Source organism: Gorilla gorilla, chromosome 2 (assembly GCF_029281585.2).
Source record: "Gorilla gorilla gorilla isolate KB3781 chromosome 2, NHGRI_mGorGor1-v2.1_pri, whole genome shotgun sequence".
Lineage (NCBI taxonomy): Eukaryota > Metazoa > Chordata > Mammalia > Primates > Hominidae > Gorilla > Gorilla gorilla.
In genome coordinates this window covers 194844507-194870371 of record NC_086017.1, presented here as the reverse complement: position 1 = coordinate 194870371, position 25865 = coordinate 194844507, and the positions used below count along the sequence as shown (strand labels likewise).

Here is a 25865-nt window from a genome sequence, read left to right as displayed (position 1 = left end):
AAACTTAAACAATTTGGCACAGGCAAAGACAAACGAAAGTCAACATTCAAAACTTCTGTAGTTCTGGCCGGGCGCAGTGGCTCACGCCTGTAATCCCAGCACTTTGGGAGGCTGAGGCGGGCAGATTACCTGAGGTCGGGAGTTCGAGACCAGCCTGACCAACGTGGAGAAACCCCGTCTCTACTAAAAATACAAAATTATCCGGGCGTGGGGCGCATGCCTGTAACCCCAGCTACTCAGGAGACTGAGACAGCAGAATCGCTTGAACTCAGGAGGCAGGAGGTTGCAGTGAGCCAAGATTGCGCCACTGCACTCCGGCCTTGGCAACGAGAGCGAAACTCTGTCTCAAAAAAAAAAAAAACAAAAAAAACTTCTGTAGTTTCTCTTTAATTCTCAAACACAAAATGCAAATCTCAGAGGTAATCTGTCAAAATTTGGAAACGAAGAACACTTCTTGGCTGTAAAGTAAAATGATCACCAACAAACAATAAAAATTAAACCAGCAGAGTTAAGACTTTCAAGATTACTATAATTCAGACATTCATATAACAGCGCCAACACACTGCACAGAACTTAGAGAACAGCCTCGCCTTGGACCAGGAAGTCATTCAATATCATCATTAGTGTCTAAATAAAAGAAATGCTGTGTCAGGCACCAGTCATTTGACTGGAACAGGTCAGATCATATTTGGAGTTGTAAATTGTAAAGGACTGCTTACCCAGAAAAAGGGGAGCAGGGGAGAGACTCTGTGGAGGTAAGCATTATTTTCAAATAACTAAACAGTTAACACATGGAAAAGGAAACACTGATGCTCCCCGACTTAGGATGGGGTTACGTCTGGATAAACCCATCATAAGGGGAGAACATCATAGGCCAAAAGTGCATTTTTGACTTCCCACACTTTCACCGTATGGTGGGTTTATCTGAATATAACCCCAGCGTAAGCTGAGGGCTCACTAAATGCATATTGCTTTTGCACCAGGGTAAAGTCGAAAAATCGTTCAGTTGGACCACTGTAAGGTGGGAGCCATTTGTATATTTACCTCTTGGTGATGCAAATATAGAAAAGATAGGAACGTGCTGTCAGATGAATGTTTTTATATTTTTAAATTTTTATTTTTTTTATGGGTTAAGGAGCAGAAAGTTTAATAAGCAAAAGAAAGGGGAGAGGACAGCAGCTCTCTGTTGAGAGAGAGAGAGGTGTCCAAAAGGGAAGAGGTCAGATGAATATGTTTATAAGCAAATATTTTTAACAAACTTTTCAAATAAGTAAATAAATAATCTTATCACAGTAAGTTTTTAAATTGATACTGGGTGACTATTTCACACAAGTGTTGTGAAGCATTTGTGACACTATGAAAAGATCCAAGTAAGGTAGTAAAGTCTGGAGTAGATCCAAGTAAGTTAGTAAAGTCTGGGGGTAGTAAAGTCTAGATACTTAACAGCTTGAAGATTCCATTTTATGAAATTTGCGTCATCAACTGACACATTCTTGCTGAAGCTGAACATACTATGTTCAGAAACCGGCACAGTGGCGGGGTGCAGCTCATGCCTGTAACCGCAGTACCTTGGCAGGTGAGGTGGCAGATCTCTTGAGGCCAGGAGTTCAATACAGCCTGGTTAATACGGGGAGACCCCATCTCCATTTGAAAAATTATTTTTTAAAAACGAAAAGAAAAAGAAGCTAGCAAAGTGTAATAACGCAGTAAGAATGTTACCTTGACAGTAGATGTTACAAAACTACTTCCATGAATTTTAGGAACAGGGGAACCTGCTCCTTGGGAGACCTGAGAAGCCGTGGAGATCTTGTTTGTAGGACTTCCTGATAAGCAAGGCACAATTAAAAGTAAAACATAAACAAAGTAAAATTTACAAAAGGTAATTTTAAAGCATTTCCACCATCCTCCCCTCTTTCGCACTATTTATTTTTCATGTTTAAGGGTTGAAAACTCATTGTTAAGGCTGAAACTAGTATGGAAAAAAACCCTTAAGGACCCATCCCTGTGAAGCTGATCTCATGCTCAACCTGAAGAAGGTAAGAAGCTGGTAAGGATATGCAGAAGAATAAGTAGTAAAGTCACTTGTTTTAGACTACTCCTTGTACAATAAGCAGTAGCATGTTCTCGTATATTCTACTCCTTATACAATAAAAGACACTATAACGTATTCTACTTGTATGTTCTACTCCTCATACAATAAAAGACACTACAACATAATGATACTGTTTAACAAATGTGCCAGAATATATGCATTCTGCTAGCTCCTTCAAAGTAGTTTCACCAGAAAGTTATGCCTATTCCAAAATGCTGCCAACATTATTATTATTATTTTTTCCTGAGATGGAGTCTCGCTCTGTCACCCGGGGTGGAGTGCAGTTGCCTGATCTCGGCTCACTGCAACCTCCACCTACTGGGTTCAAGTGATTCTCCCACCTCAGCCTCCCCAGTACCTCGGACTACAGGCACGCGCTACCACACCTGGCTAATTTTTGTATTTTTAGTGGAGATTGGTTTCGCCATGTTAGCCAGGCTGCTCTCGAACTCCTGACCTCAGGTGATCCGCCCACCTTGGCCTCCCAAAGTGCTGGGATTATGGGCATGAGCCACCACGCCTGGCCAACATTAAACATTTTATACTCCATCTGTACAACTGCTTTTAGAGTCTGAAAAAAATTTAGTCATATATTACCTATAGTCAACAAGTCAAGACCCCAAATAGTATTTAATCATTTACTCCATTTACCAAACTTGCCTCCAAAGACTTCTAGCTGATTCCTAAAACAAAATGTCATGAAATAACACCTATTTGGCATCCTTAAGTATGTTCGAAAGGTACTGGGTAGGCCTTGAACACAGTAATTTTTAAGGGCATTCCACAATTACAATCATTATTAAAATTTAGCCTTTCCAAAAAAAAAAAAAACTGCTTGGAAAAGCCCAACATACATTCATGTGTTAAATCCAATAGGTCAAACAAACAACAACAAAAAAATCAGTCTCATTATCTTATAACCATCCCTTTTATTTCATTTATCTTCTATTTCTCTTAATTAGAAGTGAAAACTTCAGGGAAGTTTATAGTTAGGAGCATGTGTTTAAATACAGGTTGAACGGAGCCAGGCGTGGTGGCTCACGCCTGTAAATCCAGCACTTTGGCGGCTGAGGCGGGTGGACTGGAGTTTGAGACCAGCCTGGCCAACATGGTGAAACCCCATCTCTACTAAAAATACAAAAATTAGCTGGGCGTGGTGGTGCACGCCTGTAATTCCAGCTACACGGGAGGCTGAGGCAGGAGAATTGCTTGAACCCGGGAGGTGGAGGTTGCAGTGAGCCGAGATCACGCCACTACACTCCAGCTTGGGCGAAAAGAGCAAGACTCTGTCTCAATAAATTAATAAATTAATAAATTAACAATAAATACAGGTTAACTGAAGGGAATAAATAAAATAATGTTAGAGAAAGCATTTCAAAAAAACCTAAAAAGCATGATATAGTTGCATGGGATTACAGTGAGGAACACGGTGAACCCAAGGACGACTTTTTCCTTTTAGAGTTCTCTTTAAAACTGCAGGTTTCAATTTCCCCTCCCACAAGCAGAATAGGTCTTCCTTGAAGAAAATAATATCATTTTTTATTTGACTGGGGAGAACGGTATGTGGCCCACAAGGTTATTAGCAAAAGCTTCTTTGGAAGAGGTAGTAACCACATTGCTTACAGTCCCCCAAAGAGGAAGTCTTCCAAACGAAAACAAAATCAACTATTCTTTTAAGAACATTCATTATGGCTCATTTTGAATTTTTAGAAATTAAAAGAAAACTCAAGTAAATTCTAAAAAATGCAACTTTTACAGAGTAAATCTCCCCTCAGAGAAAGAGTACTGGCTTTCCTTTTACGTATTCTCGCTTCTCGTTTACGGGAGATTTCATTCTCCAATTACATGGCTACAAGTCATGGCAGGATTACATTTTTAATAAAAGATCAAACCCTTTAGATGGTACAAATATGGATCTAATACACACCTGTACTGGGAGTGGTGGCTCCAATCACCTGCCCCGGCTGCTTGTCCATGATAACATAAGGATTATTAATAACAGAGCCGGCAGTGCCTTGCTTCACGTGGACTGGAGTGGAAGTCGGGGTTCGAGGCAATGGTGATGGGCTTGGAGTTGATATTGGGGAACCTTATTAATTAAAGAGAGAATACAAACAAAATACACATATTCAACTCACGTAAGAAGATGTCGAGGACAAGGAAGAAGGTCAGTGCCACCAGGACAAAGGTAACAAATTGGGAAAATAAAATGGAAACTACGTGCTCCCGGTACTGAGCAGCAACAGAGGTACAGGGGAGGCAGAGGATGTATGTTTCATGCTCTGCATCCTTATCCATGGATCAACAGCATCAGTATCATCGAGGAAATTGTAAGAAACAGATTTTATGGTCCCATCCTTAACCTACTAAACATAAATCTCACTTCAACAAGATCTCCTGGTATGCACGTTATAGTTCAGAAAGCAGTGCTTTACACAGCAGTGCGAAACTGCTGAACCTTTTTTTGTAACTGCTGAATCTTGATATGATAAATCTTTTAACACCATAGGCACGCTTTTATAGTACTGGTTATACTCGAAGACACTAAAATTAGAGACCGGGCATGAGACACCGGGTGCAGTGGCTCGTGCCTGTAATACCAGCACTTTGGGAGGCCGAGGCAGGCGGATCACCTGAGGTTGTGAGTTCCAGACCAGCCTGACCAACATGGAGAAACCCTGTCTCTACTAAAAATACAAAATTAGCTGGGTGTGGTGGCGCATGCCTGTAATCCCAGCTCCTCGAGAGGCTGAGGCAGGAGAATCACTTGAACCCGGGTGGCGGAGTGAGCTGAGATCGCGCCATTGCACTCCAGCCTGGGCAACAAGAGCAAAACTCTGTCTCAAACAAAAAAAAAAAAAAAAAAGGAAGAAAATCAGTAAGTAAACAGCTAGATTTAAGAACCTGCTGTCTTGTTTTGAATAGGAAAATATGAAATTTACCTACCCAGAGCAAAAGTCTCTGTCAATACTATGTCACAGCCATAACCCAGAAAGATTCATGTTCCCGCAAAATACTCTCAAAAGTTACTGACAGTTAAACATCCTCTACTGTCTTTTATTGATCAAACTTGTCATCCATGAATTTCTTTAAACTTCAAATCAATTTATATGTTCAGCCTATTCCACCTCTGAAGTAGCAAGTTCCAAAATTTTTCTACCTGGTAGGTAAAATTGCCTACCAATGGCAGGGGACGGTGGCTCACGCCTGTAACCGGAGCACTTTGGGAGGCCGAGGTAGGTGGATCACCCGAGGTCAGGAGTTCAAGACCAGCCTGGCCAATATGGTGAAACTCCATCTCTACTAAAAATACAAAATTAGCTGGGAGTGGTGGCACGTGCCTGTAGTCCCAGCTACTTGGGAAGCTGAGCCAGGGGAATCACTTGAACCTGAGAGAGGTGGAGGCTGCAGTGAGCTGAGATCGCGCCACTGCACTCCAGCCTGGGTGACAAGAGTGAAACTCCATCTCAAAAAAAAAAAATTGCCTACAAATTAGAAGCTATTTATCTCTCATCAAAGATTTGGATCCTATTTCTGCTTAGCTGTCTACTTATAACACCAAATATTCTTTTTTTCCCCCCTTCATTTAAGTATTATACAGAAGTCCTCATACTTCCTGGGTATTTCCAATTGCCTTTTAACAAACATGTTTTGTTCTAAGGTGGAACAGTCAAAACCATAAAGTATATATTCCTACTAAATTTTACTTAACATAAAATGAAACTGTCACAAGGCAAAAGATAATCCAATCTTAGTGAACAAGACAACTCAGAACTACCTACTGACAATAGGAATTAATAATTTTCTAGTGTGGTTACAGACAGAATAAAGCATTTCAATACCCAACCAACTCCAACCCTTAAAATTTAACTCCATGCCAAAGGCCTCTAAATTTTTTCTATTACTAGTCACTGTGGTTTCCATGTATATAATCCCCAAACACGATTCCTACACCTTAGTTTCAGCCATATATCCTAGCAAACATTTTACCTGTGCTGATTCTAGCAGACAAAAATTTGACCATTTGAGTTTCATTTATCTCCTCCATTCATTTCCGTATGAATGAGCTTTGTTTCTGCCTTGTGACAGCTTTGCCAATCAACAGTGATAAACTTCCTTTTGTTAAACAAACACTGCTTAGAAGAACTTAAGAGAAAAAAAGCCAAGTATTTTGTTTTGTTGTTCCAACAATTTTAACATCCAGTCAACTCCATATACACTGTCTTCAAAACATCTGCATACCTGACACAATCTTGCAGCTCATGGTGATGGGCTGGAAGGATTTTCCAGGTGACTCAGGATTAGGAACCTGACTTTGTGGAACAATTTTACAGCTTGATGCTATTGGCTGGAAAGCTGAATTGCCATGGGAACAAAAGGTAACTTTCTGGGCTGTAGTTATTTTGGTGGGTGTTCTTTCCAATGAAGATGGCAAAGCATAAAAGGGAGTGTGTCGTTCAGCTTCAGTGCTAGCTGGGAATCCTGCTTGAGATGAAACAGGCAAATGGCAAGTCATCAATCACTTCGAAATAAAACCTTACCATTGTGGAAAAAGAATAAAAATGCATTATTTCAACACCCATTTTAAACCATGTACTGGTAGCAAAATAAATACAATCAATCATCCCTTCATATTTTTGGTGAAAAATATATATGCTTAGAATAATGTTTAAAGTGCTTTTTTAAAAAAACTTGAAAACATTATTAACTATAAACCATATATAACATAAAAAGAACAAAAGTTCTTATGTTCCTCCATTTTTTAATATATAAACTGAATAACTGTTTAGAGAAGAAAAAATCTTAGAAAGCATTCACTAAATCTAATGATATCCTCCTATCTTATTTATTTACTTATTTTTGAGACATCGTTTCACTCGTCACCCAGGCTAGAGTGCAGTGGTGTGATCTCAGCTCACTGCTACCTCCACCTCCGGGGTTCAAGCGATTCTTGTGCCTCAGCCTCCGGAATAGCTGGGATTACAGGTATGCACCACCATCCCTGGCTAATTTTTGTATTTTTAGTACAGACGGGGTTTCGCCATGTTGGCCAGGCTGGTCTTGAACTCCTGACCTCAGGTGATCCGATGGTTTCAGCCTCCCAAAAGGCTGGGAATTACAGGCATGAGCCACCGTGCCCGGCCCCTCTTGTATCTTATTAAATGCCCATAAAAAAGATGCAATTGAAATCTAAAGAGGAATAAAGTTGAGATTTTATAAAAGAACTATAATACTAACCACATTAAAATATAGGCTTAGAAATAAAACATTTAAGATCAATTTTATATCTTTTATGCTCATATGTGGGAACATTTAAATATGTATACACATATATTTGTTAAATTTAAAAATGGCATGGTCAAAATACATTGTTGGTGATGAATCTTTTTTTAAGTAAAATCGGGTATTTAATATTCAAGTTTCTTGCTCGCACAATCAGAAGCTGAACCATAAAGTCTTCCTGTAATACATTATAAGGAATTATCAAGTGATAAAAATCTGTTTTAGGCCAGGCGTGGTGGGTCATACCTGTAATCCCAGCACTTTGGGAGGCCAAGGTGGGTGGATCGCCTGAGGTCATGAGTTCGAGACCAGCCTGGCCAACATGGTGAAAACCCATCTCTACTAAAAATACAAAAATTAGCCGAGAGCGGTGGTGGACGCCTGTAATCCTAGCTACTAGGGAGGCTGAGGCAGGAGAATTGCTTGAACCTAGGAGGTGGAGGTTGCAGTGAGGCGAGATCACGCCACTGCACTCCAGCCTGGGCAACAGAGCAAGACTCCATCTCAAAATAAAATAAAATAAAAATAAATTTAAAAATCTAATATTTTTTAGCGATTTTTACATTTTATAAAATGTCCGTAAAACTTCATGGAAAATTTTTTTTTTTTTTTTGAGATGGAGTCTCGCTCTGTTGTCCAGGCTGGAGTGCAGTGGTGCCATCTCAGCTCACTGCAAGCTCCACCTCCCGGGTTCAAGCCATTCTCCTGCCTCAGCCTCCCGAGTAGCTGGGACTACAGGCACCCACCATCACACCCAGCTAAATTTTTGTATTTATAGTAGAGACGGGGTTTCATCGTGTTAGTCAGGATGGTCTTAATCTCCTGACCTCATGATCCACCCGCCTTGGCCTCCCAAAGTGCTGGGATTACAGGTGTGAACCACAGCGCCCAGCCGGAAAAATATTTTTGACAAGAGTGGAAATTTGGCTTTCATAACAGAACTGTGTAGTAGAGGCAGCATGTCTACTTATAGCAAAGTTATTTTCCATATACTATAGGTCTCTGAAAGCAGCAAATGGGAAAGGAATGCCTCAGAACAACGTTATGCAAGGAAAACTGCTGTATTACCTTTCTCCACAGAGGTATCGGGTACTGGCTCATGTGACTGCTTTATTGGTGAAGAAGCTTTCACTGGGGCTGGAATGGTCAAAGGCAAAGATGGAGGGGCATCAGAGATGTCAGACTCCGAGGACTGAGGATAGATACAGTCTTCTCCGAGAGAATGGCGATGGAGTTCAACATCCACTACCTAGACAATTGGGCAACAATCAGGCTCATGAGTCCATCATCAATGTCACAGAAAGCTCAAGTCCCGTCCAAGAATGTAATCTCAGGGATGTGAGAGATAACTTCTAATCACACTTCAAAGACAATTTCAATCTGAAGAACTAAAGGATTTATTCTAGAAGGTAATCTAATCTGGCTTAACAGACACATACCTCAGTGAAAATCTAATCTGGCTTAACATATAAATCTCAGTGAAATGATTCACAAAATTGGGGCCTCTTGATTTTGCTGTTGCTATTCCTTACAACACTATTCCTCCAAATCTTTGCATGGCTGCCTTTCTCACCAGCAGGTCTCAATGAAGTATCACCTTCTCAGAGAGACCATGCCTAACCACCCAAGAATAAGCTACTTCCTTATCCCCCAGCTACTCTTATCTTCACAGCACTTATTTGTAACTGAAGTAATTTTATTTGCTTTTGTGTTTACTGTCTACCCTCCCCATTTTCAATGCCACTAAGAATTTGACTCTGAAGGAAGAAGCTACCGTGTTCATTTCTGTATTCCCAGCACCTGGACCAGTGTTCAATTCTGATATAATACAGCAGATTTCTCTAGACAGAGTAAGATTTAATTAGTGAACTCTGATTAAATGGCTATTGCTGATATTATATGATGAATACAAAAAAAGGGAGAGAAGGTGAAGAACAAAGTTGGAGGTCTCAGACTCCTGATTTCAAAATTTATTACAAAGCTACAGTAATCAAAACAGTATGCTGCTGGCATAAAGACAGACATACAGACCAATAGAACAAAATAAATCCTCACATATATGGTCAAATGATCTTTGACAAGGGTCCCAGGACCATTCAGTGGGGGAAAAGACAGTATTTTCAGCAAATGGTGCTAGGGAAACTGGATATCCATACGCCAAATAATGCAATTGGACCCTTACCTTACACTATATACCAAAATTAACTCAGGATCAAAGAACGAAACATAAAAGCTAAAACAATAAAACTCTTAGAAGAAAATATAAGGGAAAAGCTTCATGACACTGAATTTGGTAATGGTTTCTTGGACACAACACCAAAAGCACAGGCAACAAAATAAAAAATAGACAAACGGGACATCAAACTTAAAAACTTCTGTGCATCAAAGGACACAATCAACAGAGTGAAAAGGCAAAAATATATCACAGAATGGAAGTAAATATTTGCAAATCATCTATCTGGTAAGGGGTTACTATCCAGAATATATGAATAACTCCTGTGACTCAGCAACAACAAAAACCAAACCACCTAATTTAAAAATGGGCAAAGACATTTTCTGAACGTCTTTGAATAGACATTTCTCCAAAGAAGATAAACACATGGTCACCAAACACATGAACGGATCCTCAACATCACTAATGATTAGAGAAACACAGATCAAAACCACAAGATATCACATCACAAACAAAAGAATAACTACTATAAATTAAAATACAAAAAAAATTAACAAATGCTGGTGAAGACGTGGAGAAACTGGAATACGTGTGCACTGTTGGTGGGAATGTAAAATGATGCGGCTACCACGAAAAAATATAGCAGTGGTTCCTCTAAAAATAGAATTACCATAGGATCCAGCCAATTCCATTTCTGGGTATATACCCAGAAGAACTGAAAGCAAGGATTTGAATAGATACCTGTACACCTACGTTCATAGCAGCACTATTAACAACAGCCAAAAGCTGGAAGCAACGCAAGTGTCCATCAGCAGGTGAACGGATAAACAAAATGTGGTATATACATACAATGCAGTATTATTCAGCCTAAAACAGGAAGGGGGGGGCACAATGGCTCATGCCTATAATCCCAACACTTTGGGGGGCCAAGGCAGGTGGATAGCTTGAGCCCAGGAGTTGAAGACAAGCCTGGACAACACAGTGAGACCCTGTCTTTACAAAAAATAAGTAGGCCGGGCGCGGTGGCTCATGCCTGTAATCCCAGCACTTTGGGAGGCCGAGGCAGGCAGATCATGAGGTCAGGAGATCAAGACCATCCTGGCTAACACAGTGAAACCCCGTCTCTACTAAAAATACAAAAAAAAAAAAAAATTAGCCGGGTGTGGTGGCAGGTGCCTGTAGTCCCAGCTACTCAGGAGGCTGAGGCAGGAGAATGGCGTGAACCAGGGAGGTGGAGCTTGCAGTGAGCCGAGATCACGCCACTGCACTCCAGCCTCGGCGACAGAGTGAGACTCTGTCTCAAGAAAATATATATATATTTTGAATATATATATATATACACACATATATATATGAACCAAGTCTGGGCGCAGTGACTCATGCCTGTAATCCCAGTGCTTTTGGATGCTGAGGTGGGAGGACTGCTTGAAGCCAAGAATTCGAGACCAGCCTGTGAACACATAAGACACTGTCTCTATAAAAAATGTAAAAATTAGCTGGGCTTGCTAGTGCAGGTGTACAGTCCTAGCTACTTGGGAGGCCGAGGTGGGAGAATGGCTAGAGTCTAGGAATTCAAGGTTGCAGTGAGCCATGATGTTACTGTACTCCAGCCTGGCTAACAGAGTAAGACCCTGTTCTCAATTAAAAAAAAGAGAAGAGAAAAAGAAGAAAAGAGAAGAGAAAAGGAGAAAGCCTGGTGCGGTGGCTCACGCCTGTAATCCCAGCACTTTGGGAGGCCAAGGCGGGCGGATCACCTGAGGTCAGGCAGTTCGAGAGCAGTCAGCAGTTCGAGAGCAGCCTGACCAACATGGTGAAACCCCGTCTCTACTATGAATACAAAAATTAGCTGGGTGTGGTGGCACGTGCCTGTAGTCACAGCTACTTGGGAGGCTGAGGCAGGAGAATTGCTTGAACCCAGGAGGAGGCTGCAGTGAGCCGAGGTTGCAGTGAGCCAAGATTGTTCCACTGCGCTCCAGCCTGGGCAACAGAGCGTCACTCCCTCTCAAAAAAAAAAAAAAGGAGGGGAAAGGGAGGGGAGAAGGGGAAGGGGAAAGGGAAGGGAGGAGGAAGGGAAGAGGAGGGAGGGGAGACAAGGGGAGAGGAGCCACAAGTTTCCTGGTAAGCCTGTGGAACTGTGAGTCTATTAAACCTCTTCATAGATTACCCAGTCTTCGGTAGTTATTTATAATAGTGTGAGAATGGACTAACACAGAAAGGCAAACTTTAAAAAAAAAAACTAACACTAATTTTTTCCCTAATTAAAAATGAAGATGGGCCAGGTGCAGTGGCACACACCTGTGAAACCCTGTCTCTACTAAAAATATAAAAATTAGCCAGGCATGGTGGTGCGTGCCTGTAATCCCAGCTACTCGGGAGGCTGAGGTAGGAGAATCACTTGATCCTGAGAGGAAGAGGTTGCAGTGAGCCGAGATCATGCCACTGCACTCCAGCCTGGGTGACAGAGTGAAGACCCCGTCTCAAAACAAACAAACAAACAAAAAATGAAGATCAATTTTCATACTACTCATTCCCAGATAATACTGTAGGAAAAAAACCTACCGTCTCTGCTCCAAGAGTCTGCAAGCCAGTATAAGTTCTATCCAGCTATGGAAAGACAAAAGGGAGAGTGTTAAATTTCACTGCACTTACTTTCATATTATCATAGGATACAATCTTTATCTACAGCTCTTTTGCAAGTCTTCATACCATAGGATCTACTTTTTCATAATGTAAAATAGAAATTCATCACTTCAATAAAAAATTGAGTAAAATCAATAAAAACCTCAGACATATAGTTACTATATTTTTAATATAAATTATACATTTTAAAAAACCTATTCTAAGGACAATGTAAAAATGGAGGAAGTTTTACACAAAAAGATGTTTACTGCAGCATTATCTATAACCAAACTAAAAACAACATAAAAATCCAGAATAAAGGAATGTGTAAGTAAACCATGGACCATCAATCTCTGAAATATCATGCAGCCACATAGATGAGGTTTGCAAAGACTGTGTACAGATATTTTAAATGACAGGCTATATATATTTTAAATGCATACATTCTTGGACACAATTATATACTCAGAGTATATTTACTAAGCACTTAAAAAAAAGAATGAAAACATAGGCAGTAGAGGCTATGCTAATAACTTCAAATATACTGGCATCATGATTTGTTTTTTGAGAGAGGAATACAAACTGAGGGAATGTTAATAATATAAACAAGAGTTTACAATTACACAGAAAAAGGTTAAGTTGTTATTTGTAAATTTATATTCCACCACTAAAAAAAGAACTTGTGATAACAATATAAACATACAATAAGATTAACAGGGAAAAGTATTAAATTGGGTAGAAAAAAAAAGAGAGGGAAAAATGAAGCCAGGGTAGGTTAGTAAATACAAGGTTTTAAAGGCTTATGAGAGGTAAGTGTCACGTCTGGCTGAGTTTCTTAGCAGCCAACACAGAGAGGACAACTCAGTCAGTTATGAGAGTTAGTGTTCACAAGATAAAAAGCAATACAGGGTGGATTAATAGTGGTTCCATGGAAGAAATCTGGAGTTTTAATATTTAAACCTTAGCTAACAGTATGACTGCTAAAAAAAAAAAAAAAAAAAAAAAAGGCAATTTTAGGTTACATCCATTTTCACAGTCTCCAGAGCATAGAAATAATAGTCTCTCTGTAATCTGCACGGGTGTATCTTTCATTGTTGGGACCAAATTTCAAGAGGGACATTGGATAGGACAGAACTAGTATCAAAACAAGAAGAGGAACTGGAAAACAAAGCATACAAGAAATGTAACAGGAACAGGTTTTGCCTGGAGTAGAAATGATTTCAGGAGACATGAAGGCTATCATTAAACATTTTTAGCGTTCTTATAAAACAAAGCCTTATTCTGTATTATTTCAAAAACCAACAGCCTGAGGCCAGGCTTGGTGGCTCACTTCTGTAGTCCCAGAACTTTGGGAGACTAAGGCAGGCTGATTGCTTGAGTCCAGGAGTTTAATACCAGCCTGGACAACATGGTGAAAGCCTGTCTCTACAAAAAATACAAAAATTAGCCAGGTGTGGTGGCATGTTCCCGTAGTCTCAGCTACTCAGGAGGCTGACACAGGAGGATCTCTTGAGCCCAGGAGGTTGAGGTTGCAGTGAGCCATGATCGCCCCACTGCACACCAGCCTGGGTGAAAAAGGGAGATCCTATCTACAAAAAACACTTATCTACAAAAAACAAACAAACGAACAAGCAAAAAAACCAGCCTGGGCAACATGGCGAGACCTCAACTCTACAAAAATAATTAAACAATTAGCCAGGCACGGTGGCGCATGCCTGTGGTCCCAACTACTCAGGAGGATGATGCGGGAGGATTGCTTGAATCCAGGAAGTTGAGACTGCAGTGAACCGTGTGTGCATCACCGCACTTCAGCATGGGTGACAAAGCGAGATCCTGTCTCAAAACAAACAAACAAAACAGAAAAAAGAAACACTAGGACACAAGGACAAACGGGGTCAAGGTTTTACTAAATGGATCAATGTGTTGGCTTGGGAAGTGCTGTGCTCTAGGGTGATGGGTAAGGAGAGAGTAAATGACTACCTGTCAGAAATGCAGGATATAGTAATTTCACACATTCTAGGAACTTTAAATTTTATGTAACTCTAATATTTAGAGTATTTAATATTTAATGTATATTTACAGAATCAAATACAAATCATTATTTACTGTACAAAATACAAAGATCACTTCAGGCTTTAACAGCCAGGAAAAGCTACATAAGAACTTGAAGAATGCAAAGAATTCAGACAAGCATCTGAGGAGGGGAAGAGCATTAAAAAAGACCCAAGGAAAGACGGCCCAAGGCATCTCTATGACATGAATAGACTGCCATGGCTAGAGCAGAATGTTCATCAGGGGATTTGTGCGAGACAATCTAGGGGAAGTAAATCGAGTCAAAATGAGCCCTGAGAGCAGGCGGGGGTGTTCGCACTTTAACAGGAATTCAATCAAGTTTTCTGAAAGGGATAGCAGAAAGGTTCTGCGGTTTTAAGCAGACTGATCAGATACCGTTGTGTAGGATGCCCTATGAAGAAAGGAGATGGATTTTTAAAAGCCTATCAGGAGACAGCAGAATAGCAGCCTAGGAATAGTGGGCAGGGGCCAGGGCGCGGTGGCTCACGCCTATAATCCCAGCACTTTGGGAGGCCAAGGCAGATGGATCACTGGAGGCCAGGAGTTTGACACCAGCCTGACCAACATGGTGAAACCCTCTCTTACTAAGAACACAAAAATTAGCTGGGCATGGTGGCGTGCACCTGTAGTCCCAGCTATTTGGGAGACTGAGGCAGGAGAATCGCTTAAGCCCAGAAGGTAAAGGTTGCAGTGAGCCGAAATTGCGCCACTGCACTCCAACCTGGGTGACAGAGTGAGATTCTGCCTCAAAAAAAAAAAAAAAAAAAAAAAAAAAGAATAGTGGGAAGGGCGGAGGACGGAATGTAAAAGAGATTATGAAGAAAGAATAATGGTCTGCAACTAAACAAATATTCAGAAGAGGGAAGAATCAAAGATCGCTCCAAGAGTTAACTAAAAAATGAGAGGAAAAATAATACTATAGTACAAATAAGGATCACAAGGCTACAACACAGGTGTTTAGGGTCTCAAGGCCAATATACAGCAAAACAATAAAATGATGTTTTCCAGAGAACTGGTAAGAAACATTTTATTGTCATTTTAAAACACTGTCTCCAATAATCTTCCACCAAAAGCTCTAAGTGATATGTACAATATAAGATGTGAAAAGTATGTAAAGAATTCCTTTTGTTTAGAGACTAGGTCTGAGCCCAGTGCAACATAAGGCAGTATGTGCTGTGTTAAAAATAAGATTAAAAGAAAGTAAAACTGGCCAGGCGCAGTGGCTCATGCCTGTAATCCCAGCACTTTGGGAGGCCGAGGTGGGTGGATCACCTGAGGTCAGGAGTTTGAGACCAGCCTAGCCAACATGATGAAACCCCGTCTCTACTAAAAATACAAAAAAAAATTAGCCGTGCGTGGTGGCGGGCACCTGTAATCTCAGCTAATTGGGAGGGTGAGGCAGAAGAATCGCTTGAACCTGGGAGGCGGAGGTTGCAGTGAGCCGAGATTGCACCACTGCCCTCCAGCCTGGGCAACAGACCGAGATTCTGTCTCAAAAAAAAAAAAAAAAAGCACAACTAGAAGACTTTCCTCTAAGTAACAGGACAGTACTCTGCCCCTTAATAAAGTGGCTGTGTGCCCTTTTATTTGGTTCCAGTGCTTCTCTGAGGTCATAAGGCAACCTAGTCTTACGCTAATCTTTGGAAAATAACTTAAGCCGCAGGTTAAGCAGTCCCACCTATCACCAATGGAAGAGAAATTTCAGCATGCCTTAAGCTTGAAAGAGGTCCATTTGTAGAAGAAAGGGAATGAAAAAGGAATTCTACAGATATACTCAGCTTCAGTTAGCCCAGTTTTGGAAGCCATTAGTGGGAACAATGTGATAAACCACAAAGTAAGGATGCTTTGGAGATGTACAGTATCAGGATTATGTCACATGTAGAGAAAATGTACACAAAACTATAATACTATAAAAAGGGTCTAAGGGAACACTAAGAAATGGTCTCTCCATTATAAAAATTAAATATGGGCCGGGCAAGGTGGTTCACGCCTCTAATGCCAGCACTTTGGGAGGCTGAGGAGGGTAGATTGTTTTAGTCCAGGAGTTTGAGACCAGCCTGGGCAACACAGTGGAAAAAAAACTCCATCTCTACAAAAAATAAAAAAATTAACTGAGTGTAGTGGCATGCGCTTGTGGTCCAGCTACCTGGGAGGCTGAGATAAGAGGATCACCTGAGCCGGGGGAGGTCAAGGATGCAGTGAGCTGTGATCACGCCACCGCACTCTAGCCTGGGCAACAGTGAGGCTCTGTCTCAAAAAAATAAAAAATAAACGTTTATTTATATAAAATTGCAAAAATATTTGAGAAAACCAACCAAAAACAGGGCACGAGAAATAGTTCACAATGTCATTATTTCAGTTGCTCCAACTTTTTGGTATATTTCTTTTGTTTTTTTTTTTTTCTACCTTTCAAAGATCGTGGTTGACTTCATGTACATACAGTTTTATACAAACATACCTCAGAGATAATTGCAGATTCAATTCTAGACTACTGCAATAAAGTGAATACTGCAATAAAGCAAGTCACAATGAATCTGTTTCCCAGTGCTTATAAAAATTATGTTTATACTATGCTGTCATCTATTAAGTATGTAACAGCATTATGTTTAACAAAATAATATACATAACTTAATTTAAAAATACTTTCTTGCTAAAAAGTGCTAATGATCACCTTGAGCCTTGAGTGAACTGTAATCTCTTTGTTGGTGGAGGGTCTTGCCTTGATGCTGATGGCTGTTTGTTGAAGGTTTGGGTGGCTACGGCAATTTCTTAAAACAAGACAACAACGAATTTTGCTGCCTCAACTGACTTCCTTTTATGAAAGATTTCTCTGGAGCATGCAATGCTGTTTGACAGTGTTTTATCCAAAGAGAAGTTCTTTCAAGATTGGAGTCAATCTTCTCAAACCCTGTAGCTGCTTTATTAAGTAAGTTTATGTAATATTCTAAATCCTTTGTTGTCAATTTCAACAGTGTTCACAGCATCAACACCAGGAGTGGATGCCATCTCAAGAAGCCACTTACTTTGCTTATCCGTAAGAAGGAAATCCTCATGCATTAAGGTTTAATCATAAAACTGCAGCAATTCAGTCACATTGTCAGGCTCTACTTCTAATTCTTGTACTCCTGCTATTTTCACCATACCTGCAGCTAATTCCTCTGCTGAAGTCTTGAACTTAAGTCATCCACGAAGGTTGGAATCAACTTCTTCCAAACTCCTGTTAATGTTGCTACTTTGACCTCCTCTCATGAATCACAAATGTTCTCAACGGCATCTAGAATGGTTAGTCCTTTCCAGAAGGTTTTCAATTTACTTTGACCAAATCCATCTGAGAAATCACTATTTATGGCATCCATAGCCTTACAAAATATATTTTTTTCCTTTTATTTTTTATTTTTTGACATGGGGCTTGCTCTCTCACCCAAGCTGGAGGGCAGTGGCTTGATCGTGGCTCACAGCAGCCTCAACCTCCTGGGACCATGAAGCTGATTCTCCTACCTCAGCCCCCCAAGTAGCTGGGTCTACAGGCAAGCGCCACCATGTCCAGCTAATTTTTTTTTTTTTTTTGTAGAGATGAGGTCTTATTATGTTGCCCAGGCTGGTCTCAAACTCCTGGGCTCACACAATCCTTCCTCCTTGGCCTCCCAAAGGGCTGGGATTACAGGCATGAGCCACTGTGCCTGGCCACAAAATATATTTCTTAAAACAGTAAGATTTGAATGTTGAAATTACTCCTTGATCTCATGGATGCAGAATGGATACTGTGTTAGCAGGCATGAATACAACATTAATCTCCTTATACATCTCCATCAAAGCTCTTTTTTTTTTTTTGAGATGGAGTCTTGCTCTGTCACCAGGCTGGAGTGCAGTGGCGCAATCTCAGCTCACTGCAAACTTCGCCTCCTGGGTTCAAGCGATTCTCCTGCCTCAGCCTCCCTAGTAGCTGGGACTACAGGTGTGACCCACCACGCCCAGCTACTTTTTGTATTTTTAGTAGAGACGGGGTTTTGCCACATTGGCCAGGCTGGTCTTGAACTCCTGGCCTCAAGTGATCCACTCGCCTCGGCCTCCCAAAGTGCTGGGATTACAGGCATAAGCCACCATGCCTGGCCTCCATCAGAGCTCTTAAGTGACCAGGTGAATTATCAATGAGCAATAATATTTTGAAAGGAATCCTTTTCTCTGAGCTGTTGGTCTTAACAGTGGGCTTAAAGTTTTCAGTAAACCTTGCTATAAACAGATGTGTTGTCACCCAGGCTTTTTTGTTCCATTTATAAAGCACAGGCAGAGTAGATTTAGCATCATTATTAAGGGCCCTAGGATTTACTACATGGTAAATAAGCGCTGGTTTCAATTTAAAGTTACCAGCTGTGGCCAAGCACAGTGGCTCATGCCTGTAATCCCAGCACTTTGGGAGGCTGAGGCGGGTGGATCACTTGAGTTCAGGAGTTTGAAACCAGCCAGGACAACACGGTGAAACCCTATTTCTACTAAAAATACAAAAATTATCCACGCGTGGTGGCAGGCGTCTGTAATCCTAGCTACTTGGGAGGCTGAGGTAGGAGGATGGCTTGAACCCAGGATACAAAGGTTGCAGTGAGCCGAGATCACGCCACTATACTTCAGCGTGGGTCACAGACCAAGACTCTATCTCAAAAAATAAAAATAAAAATAAATAAAGTCACCACCCCCTAACAAGAAGTCAATCCTATGCTCTGAAGCCAGGCACTGACTTCTCCTCTCTAGCTCTGAAAGTCCTAGGTGGCATCTTCTTCCAACAGAAGCCTGTTTCACCTACAGTGAAAATATGCTGTTTGGTGTAGCCACCTTCATCAATGATCTTAGCTGGATCTTCTGGATAACTTGCTGCAGCTTCTCCACCAGCACTTGCTGCTTCACCTTGCAATTGTATGTTATGGAGACGGCATCTTTCCTTAAACCTCACGAACCAACATCTGCTAGCTTCAAACTTCTCCTCTGAAGCTTCCTCACCCCTCTCAGTCTTGACAGAATTGAAGAGCTAGGGCCTTGCCCTAGAATAGCATTTGGCTTAAGGGAATGTTATGGCTGGTATGATCTTCTATACAGATCACTGAGACTTTCTCCAAATCAGCAAGAAGGCTGTTTTGCTTTCTTATCATTTGTGTGTTCACTGGAGTAGCACTTTTAATTTCCTTTAAGAACTTTTCCTTTGCATTTACAACTTGGCTGTTTGGCACAGAGGCCTCGCTTTTAGCCTATCTTGGCTTTCAACATGCTTTTTTCACTAAGCTTAATCCTTTCTAGCTTTTAATTTAAAGTGAGAGATGTGGGACTCTTCCTTCTACTTCAACACTTGGAAACTATTATAAGGTTATTAATTGGCCTAATTTCAATATTGTTGTTCTCAGAGGATAGGAAGGCCCCAAAAGAGGGAATGAGATGGGGAATGACTGGTTGCTGGAAATGTCAGAATCCACACAACACTGATCAATTACTTTCATCCTCCTATGAACATGGTTTGTTGTGCCCCAAAATAATAGTAACATCAAAGACCACTGATCACAGGATCATCAAAACAGATTTAATAAAAAGTTTGAAATATTTCAGGAATTACCAAAATGTGACAGAGAGACAAAAATGAGCACATGATGTTGGAAAAATGGTACTCACAGAGTTGTCTGACATAGGGTTGCCACAAATCTTCAATTTTTTTAAAAATCAAGTATCTACTGAGAGCAATAAGCAAAGTGCAATGAAACAAAGTATGCCTGTACTCTGTGTTTCACTTCTTATAAGGGCAGTTCTCCCCGTGGAAAGACAACACTTCGTAAGATATAATTTACAATGGCTGCACCACAAACCACATGGCTACATTTACTATTAAAGGATTTCTTACAATACAAAAGCATTATAATCTTGTATAGTACTTTATCATTTCCAAAACACGTTCATTTCTGTCTTTACAGACAAACATTATTATTTGCCCCACTTTATAGAAAAGTAAACAGATTTAAAAAAGATTTCAGTAACTTAGCCCCAAGAAACACATTGATGGTGAGGTCTGATCAAAGATTCATGTGTTCTGATTATCTGACCACTTTGTTCATCTTTTTAAAGGATATGCATTGTCCTCTAAAGTGATTCTCTCTCTCTCTGATGGTTGCATCAGAGGACAAAATAGTGTTGTAGCAGTAAGCATAAACATACTCAGAAATAGTATCTCTTCCCCCCACTATCCTTAGCCACTTCTTGCAGAAGACCTAACACTCCCACTTTGAATACAGCTGACCTTTGAACATGGGTTTGAACTGCACAGATCTGCTTATACATGGATTTTCTTCCACCTCTGCCACCCGAGGCAGCAAGACCAATCCCTCCTCTTCCTCAGCCTACTCAATGTGAAGATGGCGAGGATAAAGATCTTTAAGATGATCCACTTCCATTTAATGAATAATAAATATATTTTCTATTCCTTATAATTTTCTTAATAACAGTTCTTTTCTCCAGCTTACTTTATTGTAAGAATATAGTCCATAATATATATAAGATACAAAATATGTGTTAATTGACTGTTTACATTATTAGTAAGGCTTGCAGTCAACAGTAGGCTATTAATAGTTAAGTTTTGGGGGAGTCGAAAGTTGTATGTGAATTTTTTAATGCGAGGGGGTCCTTAACCGCCATGCTATTCAAGGATCAATTGTAGCTGGTAAAAAGAGACTTCAAAACTAGGGAGCAATGTTTTGTTACAATACCTTCAGATTATGTATGATATCTATCCGCTTGTTCTGGCTGTCCTTAAAATGAACTTGAACTCTGACGGGAAACTCACCCCAGCCTCTTCTGGTCAGGTGAAAAGGAGGCTCTCTATGGAAAAGCAGATATTAACACGTTCATCCATTTCACTCTCTCATCCTACACAGGAAAAGTTTCCTGATAATGCATAAATCAGAAATTCACAGACTTCTGAGAATCATTTAGGTTTCCTCGTTTAAAACTAAATCAACATGCCGAATTTTGCTAAAATGCTAAATTATAAAAGAAAAAATTCAACTCAAACCTCTATTAAACTTTCAATTATTGAATGCTAACAGCTAGAGTAAACTTAGACCATATAATCCAATGTCATTTTCACAGACGAGGGAACGAGGTTGATCTGATGAATGTCACTAGAGAGCGAGGATCTTTAATTGGCATTTGACAGATACAGGCCATGAGGTATACTCCCTACCCTAAACCCTTGTATTTATTCCTCCACTGAGGCACAAACAAAATGAATCATGAACATGCTCAACTGAGACAATTTATTTGAAACTCTCTGCTAAGAACTTAAAGAAAGATCGTATGTTCACAATATGACCTTCCCTGAATAGTGACTATGACTGATTTTAGTGGGCAGAAAGGAATGTGTGTGCATGCTAACTGGATTGGAGAATTCTCAGCACAGTGTAATTTGTGAAGGAAGAAAAAAGGAGGGGCGGGAATTGATGGAAAAGAGCAAATTGTTAATAACTGGTGATGGGCACATGAGGGTTCATTATATTCTTTACTTCCATATATGTCTGAAATTCTCCATAATAAAAAAATTTAGAAATTTAATTGATATATCATTAAGTACTCAAAACAATATGGTTTAAGTGCATAGGGAAGAGAGAGAATGCTTTTAAAATGAAAACATTTGTTATGAATACTGGCTTAGAATTCGTAATGAGAGAAGATATCAAAATTACAAGGAGGCTGGGTGTGGTGGCTCATGCCTGTAATCCCAGCACTTTGAGAGGCCACGACAATCGCCTGAACCCGGGGGGCGGAGGCAGCAGTGAGCTGAGATCACACCACTGCACTCCAGCCTGAGACAGAGCAAGACTCCATCTCAAAAACAAAAAGAAAATGACAAGGAGAAAGAAACTCAACAGATAGTGTTTTTGGAAAACTGAATTGAGTGAGTGCAGAGTTCAAGAACACAACCTGAGAAGAGTGTAACAGATGTGAATTAACGAGCACAGAGCCAGCAGCTAACAACAGAGCCCAGGACAGGAAAAATCCCTGAGATATGAGGGGAGCCTAGAAAGCAGAGAAATTAATAAATACCTTATCAACCAAAGAGAAAAGAAAGCAAAGAAAACTAGAGTGCCCTGGATGGAAGAAATCAGCTGCAAAGGAGCTAAGAGAAGCAGCTGTGACGTTGGTATAGATTCATGCTTGGGGTCAAAGGAGAAGGTAGACTTGAGACAGTCTGAAACAGGACCCACAGCCAGAGATACAGTGGAGCCTAGAGGCATGGTGGACTTGAGTCAATTAATGGAAATTCTACTGATGTGAAGTTTGGTCATTTAAATTCCAGTAAAGCTAAATGGTAAGTCTAAACTCATTTGCGATATGCCTCAATCACACTGAATGCTGAACTTCTCTCACAATGACTATAATAAATTAGGTATGTTTCTCAATTTATGTACATGGCCTAACCTTTAGTGAATAGACAGGAAAGACTGCTGCCAGAGAAGACAGACAAACAGCACAAAGTCAGGAAAAATGAACAATGCTTTTTGACAGGAAATTCCTCCATAACCATATTTTTAGAAGCAAAAAAAGAATCTAAGACCTACAACAACATTATTTATGGAAATGGTATACTTCAAAAGATGTTACTTCACACAATAAAGGACTGCCTCCCCCAAACAAACTTCAATACTTCTAGATTCCTCATAGAAGGTGAAATAAACCATTGACGCCAAGAGGGAAAAACCGTAAGACTATGGGGATTAAACAAAAATAGCTTTATTAGAAACACAGAATGGAGTACAGCTCCCTGCTCGACTAATTTATTCATATGGCCAATCATTCCTTTAGCATCACTCCGAATGACCCTGAACTCACCACTTCATGAGACCCTGTGTTACATTTCTGAACAGCTCTATTACAAAATGACTTCTTCTACCTCCTGCATGTTAATTCTAGATATGCCATTTGGAATCACAAGGAGTAAATTCTTCCTCCACATGAAAGCCCTTTAAAAGAACCAAAGCATTCCCTCAAGTCTTTTCGGAATGAACATCTCTGTTCCTCACAACAGCAGTAGCAGCAAACACTGCATTCCTACGTTTCACTGTTTGCTATGACCCAATCAGTGTTCTAAGCCCTTTAGAACTATTAACTTACCTAATCCTTATAACCACTCTATGAAATAGCCCCTCTGAGACACAGTGAGGCTGAATAACTAACTTGCCAAGGTCACACAGCAAATAAGCAATGGAACCAGAATTCAAACTCAAGCAATAGGCTCCAGGGCCATGCTTCAGCCACTGTGTGCTAGTCCATGTCCCCAAGGTGACAGACCTCACTTCCCAGACCACTCACCCCAATACGCACAGTAATATGACTGGGCACTGTCCGACTGTGCAGGGCATGGAATGTCAAATCACTTCTTCTGGGAACTTACTTCTCTAATGTGGCTACTCGAAAATTTCAAATTACAGATGTGGCTCACAGTATATTTCTATTGGACAGTGCTGCTCTAGAGAGTTCTACATTTGAGTGAAATAAAACAGATATGAAGGTTTGGAAGAGGCTCACTAGGATTCCTCTGGGGAGCTGGCCCGCTCCAGTTTCACACACACCAAGGACAGGAAGACTCCAGGGGGTTTCCCAAAGCCAAGGCCCCATGCTCATCTTCACAATCCCTGTATCAAGCCCTGAGCCTAGCATATATCTAGTCACTATCTTGTACCTATAGTCACTATCTTGTACCTAAAAAAAAAAAGCAAAGTTTACAATCACGGCTTTTAGGAAGTTGGCTAAGGGTCGTCCTGACAACTGAACAAACGTGGAAAAAAGTGCTTCAACAAGAGCAGAATCCACCCACCTCTTTGTCAGGTAATGTGCTGTGATGAAGAGATTCAGGGTGTGTAAGAAAAACATTTGTGCTTTGATCCAGAAATAAGATTAACCCCAAGTTTGAAGGCAGCTGCAAAAATCCTCCCTTATTCGTTAAATTACTTTAGATACCTAACACAACAAATATCTTAAGAGTCCTGCAAAGAACTAAGAGTTATAATTAAACCTAGGACATATGTTAATAGTCCTCACCTACTTTATATTGGTTACACCATATCTGGAGTTTTAGGTTCAGTTCTAAAAAGGTTATTTTAAAAGGAATATAGATAAACTGGAGTATACCAAAGAATATAACCTGAATGGCAAAGGAACATAAAATAAAGTCACACAAGTGACAACTGAAACAAATATGGATGAGACCCAATAACTGCTTTCAAGTATCTAAACAACTGTACAAGGAAAAGGGATTATGATGATTCTGAGTGGTACATAAAGCATATGAAAAGCTTACTGTTTAGAAGTTAGAGGAAGTTAGATCTCTGCTCAATATAATTAAAAACTTCCAAACAAAACCAGCCACCTCCAAATGGAATGGCCCATTTCATGAATTCAATAATTCACTCAGTATCAAACATGAAATGAGGCTGGGTACAAGGCTCACGCCTGTAATCCCAGCACTTTAGGAAGCCAAGGCGGGAGGACTGCTTGAGGCCAGGAGTTCGAGACCAGCCTGGGTAAAAAAATTAGCTGGACATAGGTGGCACACGCCTATAGTCCTAGCTACCCAGGAGGCTAAAATGGGAGGATAGTTTGAGCCCAGGAGTTCGAGGCTGCAGTGAGCTATAATCATGGCACTGTTCTCCCACCTGGGTGCCAGAGCAAGACTCTTGTCTCTAAAAAAATAAACAAAATTGGCCGGGTGCAGTAGCTCACGCCTGTAATCCCAGCACTTTGGGAGGCCGAGGTGGGCAGATCATGAGGTCAGGAGATGGAGACCATCGTGGCTAATAAGTAAAACCCCATCTCTACTAAAAACACAAAAACATTAGCCGGGAGTGGTGGCAGGTGCCTGTAGTCCCAGTTACTCAGGAGGCTGAGGCAGGAGAATGGCGTGAACCCGGGAGGCGGAGCTTGCAGTGAGCCAAGACTGCGCTACTGCACTCCAGCCTGGGCAGCAGAGTGAGACTCTGTCTCAAAAAACATAAAAATAAAATTTTAAAAAACACAAAATGAGCATTTACTACATGCTAGGAACTATGATAAACCCTGGGGATATTTATTTATTTATTTATTTTTTATTTATTTATTTTGAGACAGAGTCTTGCTCTGTCACCTAGGCTGGAGTACAGTGGCATGATCTTGGCTCACCGCGACCTGTGCCTCCCGGGTTCAAGCAACTCTCCTGCCTCAGCCTCTCGAGTAGCTGGGACTACAGGCACATGCCACCGGGCATGGCTAATTTTTTTTTGTATTTTTAGTAGAGACAAGGTTTCACCATGTTGGCAAGGCTGGTCTTGAACTCCTGACCTCATGATCCACCTGCCTCAGTCTCCCAAAGTGCTGGGATTACAGGCTTGAGCCACCGTGCCCAGCCGACCCTGGGGATATTAAGACAAGATAAGGTCCTAAACATCGAGAAGTTCTAAATCTGGTGAGACATACATGTAAATGAGTAAGTGCAGTAATAGACTTATATACATTTCCTGCTATTAAAGAAAAAACAGCGCTATGGTTGATCACAGCATACGATTTCTCCAGGAATTTTAAAAACCAGAAGCACGTAAGCAATAATCTCTTTTAAAATACTAT

At 40.6% G+C, this 25865-nt stretch overlaps 1 protein-coding gene across 14 annotated transcripts in view; it reads right to left on the bottom strand.

Annotated features, from left to right (window-relative positions):
• The window catches only part of YEATS2 (YEATS domain containing 2), a 132102-nt gene that overhangs the window by 70054 nt on the left and 36183 nt on the right, over positions 1-25865 (bottom strand). For 10 of the 14 annotated variants that reach the window (XM_031009021.3, XM_031009025.3, XM_055381973.2 and 7 more), the window contains exons 8-13: positions 20978-21089; positions 12108-12152; positions 8444-8624; positions 6335-6574; positions 4020-4181; positions 1720-1823 (exon numbers count right to left, since the gene is read on the bottom strand). In XM_031009021.3, coding sequence (XP_030864881.3) covers positions 1720-1823; positions 4020-4181; positions 6335-6574; positions 8444-8624; positions 12108-12152; positions 20978-21089 — 844 coding nt within the window. Of the gene's footprint in view, positions 1-1719; positions 1824-4019; positions 4182-6334; positions 6578-8443; positions 8625-12107; positions 12153-20977; positions 21090-25865 lie in introns of all 14 variants that reach the window. The other 4 variants (XR_010133018.1, XM_031009022.3, XM_031009024.3 and 1 more) reach the window with 1 other exon arrangement.